Source organism: Phyllopteryx taeniolatus, chromosome 11 (assembly GCF_024500385.1).
Source record: "Phyllopteryx taeniolatus isolate TA_2022b chromosome 11, UOR_Ptae_1.2, whole genome shotgun sequence".
Taxonomy (NCBI): domain Eukaryota; kingdom Metazoa; phylum Chordata; class Actinopteri; order Syngnathiformes; family Syngnathidae; genus Phyllopteryx; species Phyllopteryx taeniolatus.
In genome coordinates this window covers 8,864,391-8,872,840 of record NC_084512.1, presented here as the reverse complement: position 1 = coordinate 8,872,840, position 8,450 = coordinate 8,864,391, and the positions used below count along the sequence as shown (strand labels likewise).

The 8,450-nt window shown below is 41.4% G+C and overlaps 1 protein-coding gene across 7 annotated transcripts in view; it reads right to left on the bottom strand.

Moving 5' to 3' along the window:
* Nucleotides 1-29: 29 nt before the first annotated feature.
* Nucleotides 30-8,450, bottom strand: part of si:dkey-192p21.6 (uncharacterized protein LOC565246 homolog) — a 39,044-nt gene continuing 30,623 nt past the window's right edge. For 2 of the 7 annotated variants that reach the window (XM_061788910.1, XM_061788908.1), the window contains exons 16-17: nucleotides 7,042-7,112; nucleotides 3,521-4,206 (exon numbers count right to left, since the gene is read on the bottom strand). In XM_061788910.1, coding sequence (XP_061644894.1) covers nucleotides 4,025-4,206; nucleotides 7,042-7,112 — 253 coding nt within the window. In that variant the 3' untranslated portion in view covers nucleotides 3,521-4,024. Of the gene's footprint in view, nucleotides 235-3,520; nucleotides 4,207-4,326; nucleotides 4,440-7,041; nucleotides 7,113-8,450 lie in introns of those variants that run through there. The other 5 variants (XM_061788907.1, XM_061788905.1, XM_061788911.1 and 2 more) reach the window with 5 other exon arrangements.

Here is an 8,450-nt window from a genome sequence, read left to right as displayed (position 1 = left end):
GCACTCGTCGGAACCATTGAAAGCAACTGTTAAAAGCGACGATGAAGAGAAAGCGGTGCGCGCGTCCCGTGCGGCCGCCACTCCGAGTCCTCCGTGTCCCGTGGGTGCCGCGATGCGGTGCGGTGCGGTGCGGTGCGGCGCGATGCGGCGCGATGCGTGGCTCCGAGTGGCTGCTGTTGCTGCTGGGCGAACCGGCAGCGCGGGGCGTGGGGGGTGGGGAGACAGGTTTGTGCGCTGCATGGTGGGGGGCAAAGCAGCGACAGGAAATTTCAAAGCATCATTTGACAGCAGTACAGTCATCTCATTTACACGCTGCAGGGAGGAAATAATTAACAAGAACCATTACATGTGTTAATAGTTCTTTTTGAAAAGTGCAGTGAAAATGTGCCGAAGGGTGAATGTTAGAAACGTTTTTTGTTTTTTTTTATTAAAAGGTTTGCAGCCATTTATTTCATTTTGTTTAATTTTCATACGTAACCTGCTACTGTTATACTCATACATTTGAATAAGTATTGTTTGTTTCTGTGGAGATGGTCCAAATGGCTTGAAGTATTTCAAAGTTGCTCACTCCTGGTCTCAGAGGACAGAATTTGAATTCTGCAAAATAATCCTTATTTTTACCAAATGTATAGGTAATCTGATTAGTTGTCATTATTCTCAAACTGTAGGGGAATACAATTCCCTTTTCTTTTCTTTTTTTGTATCCCAAATACAAAACAACATTGCATGTGCTCTACTACTCCTCAAACCAGCGGTTACAATATTATTATTTAGCTATAGCCAAATAAAGTATGATGGAATTCAGTCACGCACTATTGCAAACTACAATGACGATAATGCAGTTAAATTACCAGTATTCTGACCATGTCAATCAAAATGGAACATTTTTGTGATGCATTTCTTTTTGTATTGTATGTCATTAGTGCAAGTGGTCATAACATTGCAGCCAGTCAGTGTATTATATTATTTTTGAGTCATAAAAATAGCAACTTGTTAAATGCCACCTTTAGGCTGCATGGGTGAGAAACGGTATGGGACCTGTTCCTGCTCAGGAGGCTTTGTGTGTGTGTGTGTGTGTGCAAGTGTAAAAGCTGTGTTAAAGTGTGTGACGGGACAGTGTGGAGTGATGCATTGCTGCTGCCTCAGGGCAGGACACCAGTCACTCACACGGCGTTTGCTTTGCAAGCAATGTCTACATCAGGGATTTCCAACCGAAGGCGAAATCACACATTTTACAATTGGAAAATCTCACGGCACACCAACAAACAAAAATGTCACAAAAATGTCACAGTAACTACCGTACGTACTTCCTGCCATCTAATAGAAGAGCATTTATTTGTTCTGTCTGTGACTATGCCTCACTGGCATAAAGAGGAAAACAATTATTGTAAATGAATAATTGTTTTAGCAGTTAAGTAAAATGTTATCATTTTCCACGGCACACCTGAAGATCGCTCATGGCACACTACGGTGCCCACAGCACACTGGTTGGGAATCAGTGGTCTACATGCAGCATAAACCCTGAATGGAACTCACTGGACTGCATGTCACAACCCTTACGTTCCACTAGTCCTCTATTGTTAATGTTTTAGTTCATCAAACAGGAGAAAAACATGGAAACGACTACCAACACGGAACCAAAACAGTACATTTGTGCAGGATTTTATCATTTGGAATCACGATCAGGACCTGCTGAGACTCATCAGTATTTTAATAGGTATGTTTACAGTGAACAGGAGGATGCATACATCATGTTCTCTCTATCAAGGGACATAACAGAGCATTATATGATATAGGAGTCAGAGAAGACACCATTAGAACATTAGATATGGGATAAAGTTTCCACATGACAGACTATAGCTGTCTTGAGACATATGCTTAACAAGAATCAATAGGCGCGAGGGAGTGTGGTAGTTTAGACATGGTATGTCAAACCACAATAGTCTTCAAGAAGCATCTTATTTAATGCTGGGACGGCAGCAAATTTGGAGTCATTATATTTACTCTCTAAACAGTGCAACGCCTCATCAGCATGTTTGCACTCTCCGATATCAGTTCAGGGTGACATTCTAAGTGCTTGATTCTTCAAAGGCAACTATCATCAGTAGACAAAAACCTTTCAAACTTCAACCTGGTTGAAATTGTTTTCACCTTCATTTTCCTCCCAGTCAGAACAATTGACAATATAATGCATTTTCAACGCTGGCAGAGTAGTTTAGGAAAAAGCTAATGGATTTGAGTTTTCGTCAAGAACCCAGCGTGTGCCTACTGGGAATGGAACAACCAGCAGAACCACCTCACCGTATTTATTATGAAAGCTTCTATGCATGTGTAATATGATTTGGACGACAATAAAGGCACGAGCTTGCGTCATTTCATGGATGGTCATTTAACAATGTACACGCCACCAAAATTGATCCTGGGAGACACTTATCGGCCCAAACACAATATTCTCCTCCAAACATTCAACCGGTGAGGACTTAACCAGAAGCCAGGGAAAACAGCTTGTTATGGAGTATCATAATCGTTATGGAGTAGTGAAAATGAATATGTTAATAGATTTGTGTTTTGAGGGAACATGTACACACAGTACATTACTAAAACTAAAAAACTTGGGGTATGCTGGTAGCTTTAGGCAGTAAAATAATCAACCAGAGGGTGAATGTTAATTATTTATCTTCAAAATGAACGTTTCTATATTTTGAGTCACCACTTGAGAAAAGACATTTTTTAAGTGAGTAAAAATTGCAAATTTGATTTTTATAAAGTTACTTGGACTCTCCGCACTACATAAACAATTGCCAGCAGAACTGATTTTTTTTTTTTTTTTTTTTTTAAGAACTGCAAAAATAAAAATGTCATGGTGTGACATTTTTGAGTGAAAGGCACATAATTTTGCTGTAAATCTTACCAAATATTATCATCTATCTCATGATAAAAAAAAAGGTATCCTTTAAAACTTTAAAAATATTTACAGTTTAAGTACCACAAAACTGGGCCTGTTATCACCTCAATTTCAGAATTTTTTTTTACAGAATGGCTGATGCAATTTGAATGGTCCTTTCAATTACCCAGAACATTTGGTCTATATTCAAAATAAAAGCATCTAAAAAAAAAACATTTTTGGTTTACATATTGAGTGCATTATGGAGGATGAGCGTGGTGTGGAAGAACTAGAAAGCCCTAATTAAACTCAAATTTCGCTTCCTGAAGGTGTCATGTCATGTGACCAGGTGTTCCAACACATATCATGTATGCATGGGCTCAGTGATTGGTTTGCCGGTGTCCTCTGATGTATTGCATTTAATTTCCCTGATTCTCCAACAGGATGAGTGTGAGCTGAGAGGTGTCGGTCCCATTAATGTGAGTTGTGCATCTTGACCCCTATTAAAGTATTGTCACTCACACAGCAGATGGCACGTACACAATGAAAAAGAGGAGTGGCCATGGCAACAGAGCCATAATGACTGTGACCTGATGTGTGCTGGAATCACTTGGTCTAATTTGTTAAGTACCACCATTTGATTTAACCACTGTAATTAATTCACAAAGCAAGTTACTTACATTTCCTGCACTGAACAGCAGCTCCGATATTTAAGAATGATTCACAATTTAAAGATTTTTAAGACATGGAACCATAGTCGTAATGGTCCCTAGGATTGCGTTGATTTGATTGAAGTAGGAAAAATTGTTGTGAAATATAATGAAAGACAATCATATTTTGCTGATATGTCACTAAATATAACCGTAACAATTATTAAAAAGGATAATGTATCACCAAGTTAATAAGCACTTCATAAAATGCTGATAAAATGTTTGCTGTTTTTATTTGACAAACGCTTTCACAGAACGTGTCTGATCACTTTGGATAACAATGAAATATAAAAAAAATATTTATGGAGATAAGTACAGTATGTATCACCTCCATAATAGACAAGTGTAGTTCAGGATTTGATTTGCACAGAAGCTAAGAAAACCAAAATAGAGAATTAAATATACTGTAAATGGAGCACAACAGTTTTCTTCAAATTTTGAGGAAGAATTTCCTCCTGTACAACAAGTAGGCAACAATCACCCACAATGCAGTTCCCCACAGGCTTTGGAAGAGCCACTCCCAGTGGCTTTCCCGGAAGCGCATCTCCCAGCTGAATGGGAAGTAGAAACCCAGGAGAGTGTGTCCGACGTACACAAAGATGGAGTTCATCCCTGAGGAGGATAGAAGTGGAGGCAAACATTAATGCACGGCGTTACGTTGTTTTGAAGGGAAATGCACTATTTATATTTTTAACACCATGAGCCTTGAAGGGTAAAGGCCATGTTCGGTACCTGGATATATGAACGGCTGTCCGCCCCACCAGCTCATTACATCAGTGATAAAGTACAGGCCTGCCAGCAACAGGAAAGAGAGACAGCCCATACACGTCACGTAGGACAATGACCTGATGAAAAAGATCACCAGAAACACTTTACTACAACAGCACTGTGCCTTTTAGCAGAATTACTCGACTGCAGAATGAAAGGCAGGAATCGGTCAGGGGTTGGGGAAGACCAATGTGGAGACGCAAGAACTTGACCTTCGTCCAATCAAACACCTTGGGGATGAACTGAGACAGAAATTTATAATAGATATGATCACAAAAGCTCTCCTGGATGGATGGACAACTATTTTCCCAGGCCACACTCCAACATCTTGTAGAACGTTTTCCCAAACGACCGGAAGCTATTATAACTTCAAAGGGGATACATGTGCCATCTTTTCGTCTCTTTTCATGAGTCTTCAACCAATTGGGCATGAACCAAAAGAACCATTCAGTCCTCGAGTGACGCTGCAGACAAATCCACCAGGTGGCTTTGGATTAAGGGGGAGGCTGATCCATGGACAGGGTGCAGCTGGGTCGCAAGTCTGGGCTTGATCAACTTTGGCCGGGTCACCTGGCATCCCAAGGTCACGTCAGCCGTGATGCGCCCCAGTGCATCTAGAAGATGTATCTTGCAATTACTGTACAGTGGGTGTAATGGACTGGTATCCAAATACTTTTGTCCATCTAGCATATAAAGCAGCAGCGGCGGATCCTTGGCGCGTGCCCCACGGCCTCTTGCCAGCCAGCCATGTCCCGTCTGTTTCTAAGTGCAAGAATGTTTGATGCAATATCATCTAATGCAAAGTGGCTGCCTCCCACAGTCTCCGAGATGGCTTTTTTTCCTTTTTTTTTTTTTTTTTTTAAAGCTCAGCTGAAGTGGGGCCAGGAAGGACTCTTGGCTGGGAGTTAATTACTGCTCGACATCCAGGCAGGGACTCGTACTCAAGAGCTCCATAACCTGTGCGTGATGAACTGTCTATAAAAGCCAAGGCAGGTAATGGCGAGGGATGAGCACAGCTTTCGTGCAGGGGGAGGCCCTATGGAGCATCGTGAAGAATTTGCTTACACGTCGCAGATGAAACGGCATTCTTCCTGCTGCAACATTAAGAGGTGCCCATCATATCAAAGGGAATGTGGAAGCGGAACAAATGCAGTCATACAGTAGCCAGCCTGTGAGCAAGTAAAACCGGCTATAGAAAGTGGACACACCCCTATTAAAATGACCAGCTTTGTCTTGCTGTAAAATAATGACACCACGATAATCAAGCGGGCATTTTGGATCCAGATCCCACTTAGTGACGGTGTAAAATGTCTCTCTGTATTCCCTGTGATTGACAGGCAAACAGTTCACAGTGTAGTCCGCCTTTCACTCCAAGTCAGCTAGGATAGGCTCGAGCTCCCCTGAACAGGATAAACCAGTGATTCTCAAAGTGTGGTACTAGTACCACTGGTGGTACACTGGTTCCAGGGGTTCACTTATATTTAACTTTGAAGTACAATACATTTGCATTTAATCGTTATGAATGGTTTGTTTTTAAACTTATTTAGGTATTATTTGAAATGTTCCTACATTTAAACGCAGTGTTAATGTTCAAAGAGTGCTTAATGTTGCAGCGGCTCATAACTTAAAATCCAGTGCAACCCCACAAATTCGCAGTTTGGCACCTGTGGAATCACCTATTCGCAGTTCTTTTTTAGTGTTGAAAACATGTTTTTTTTTGATCAGTTCAGTGACCAGACGTTTTTCGTGGAAAACAATATATGTTTTAGGAATAGAACATCTGTCTTGTTTTTGATGAGCACTAAGGCCTACTACGCTACTGTACTTGAATGTTAATACAGATTTATGACATCAGTGAAGACGAATAAAGCAAGTCGTATAGCGCAACTGAAACACGAGCTTCAGCTTCAAGCAAATCCTGCAGATTAGAGAATCATTATTGGTACTTGAAGAGCTACTGTAAGTTTTTTCTTGGTATAAAAAGTTTCTAGAATGACTACGATAAGCCTTATTGTGTTTGACTTTTAAGGTTCCACTTTTAAGTATTTGGATGAGGCAACTTTTGCTTTAATGACAGCGTTCAGTCTTGTTCATTTTGACTTGGCAATATCTATCTTGGCAACTCAGTTTTCCTTGCAAAAGTGCTCCAACATTGTTAACATTGTTTTCAAGGGCATCTCTTGTGCACAGCCCTCTTTAGGTCATCCACTGATTTAAAATGCAATTTAGGTCTGGGATCCGATTGAGGCAATTTCTTTATTTTGATTAGGGTGTACAGTGCGATCAGTACGACGTTTTACTTTCGTCTTATTCTCCAAATGGTCACATGATCGTTTGGGAACAGGCTGCACTGCGGTTACGTTGATGCTTTTCCCAGATCCTGCTTCCATTCCGTCACCGTGAAACTACGGAGCGAGTGTTTCTGTCAAGACTGCCAGTGGGGGTAGAAAGGATGGGGGATTCCAATTTTGCAGCTCATAAGGAGGAGTGATCATGTTAAGAGGATGGATATAAGCACTCCACCTCACACTTCTCACAATCCCGGGTGATTATTTACAGTCCAGGCTGTCATTAGAGGTAACTAAACGTGTGTTTTAGTAGCTGTGATTTGTGCCATGTGGAAAACACATCTTTTTTTTGGATTTGGATTCTGGATTTAGAGGGTCAGAAAGCACTTACCAAAGGTTTTTATTGACAGGTATAAATCCTTCGTCTCGCGTGCACTTAGAAAGGATGGCTGCTGAGATTCCCTAAGGAGGGAAATGAAACAGATTTCAAATCGATGAAGAGGAAAAAAGCGAGTTGTATCGGGCCACTAAAACAGATTCAGGCAAATTCTGCACATTAGACAATCGGGGTCCATTAAGTCACACGGCTCAAACCACAAACACAGTAGTTTGATCACCAGGCTCCAAAAAGCACTGATTCTGATCTCTCCCCCCCCCGCCGCTTGGTTTCTCCCTTGTGTGCAAAATGTTTCTTCAAATATCTAAATCATATCCAAATGGGAACAGATTAGACACACTTGGTCTTTCATCGATGCCACATTCATCTGATCGTACACGGAGACCATGAGGTCAACTGGGCACTAAATGAATTCTCAGCATGTGTCTGACACTCTCAACTGAGAATTCATTTAGTGCCCAGTTGACCTCATGGTCTCCATGTACGATCAGATGAATGTGGCATCGATGAAAGACCAAGTGTGTCTAATCTGTTCCCATTTGGATATGATTTAGATATTTGAAGAAACATTTTGCACACAAGGGAGATCAGAATCAGTGCTTGTTGGGTGGCTATCCATCATCCGTGGACTGTATAGATGACAGAATCGATGGTGTGGAAATAGCCTAGCCGGGGCTGAATTCAGCCTCCAGGCTCTCCAGGCTGCAGGATGTGGGATGAGGCTGGTATGTGGGCCAATCGCTCAATTTCAATCTCTCACTTCTCGAGCCTGATCGTTGGGATTTAATTAGCACAACTTGTTGTTCTTCCTCCTTTTTTTTTTTTTTTTGGTGGGGGAAGAAGCTCGGCTTGCTCTGAATAACAATCTGCCGTAGAAATCAGACTAAAGCCCGCTGTGGTGGAAAGTGGATTTGGATTTTGTGGTCTTGTGGTTGGCTTCCTGCGAGAATGAACACAGTGACCTGCTAATGTGTAAAACATCTACGTTTCCTGCCCCCACACAATTGGGGTTGTAGCGAGAGCAGGTTGCTCAAACTATGACCTACGTGAAGTAAACCATTTCTAATTCAAATTGATATTTGTGAAACTGGACACATACCCAACTCTGCATTTTTGTCAGTCATTTCCTTTATTTTCCCACCGGATTCCTGCATCTCTTCATTAATAAATACCACAACTCTTTGCCAACATCATTATGTTGAGTAGCATCCACGTCATGAACTGGTCAACCATGGCTGTGCGGGGAATCATAAAAGTCTAATGTTTATTAATCTCGTTATGTGTTACTTTATCACTTGGTGCCACTGGGAGAAACTAAATGGATCTCATTTGTTTCACTTCCCTGCAGCCAACACTCTACAATAACAGGTCTGTAATATTCACTGCCGGGAGACATAATGTGG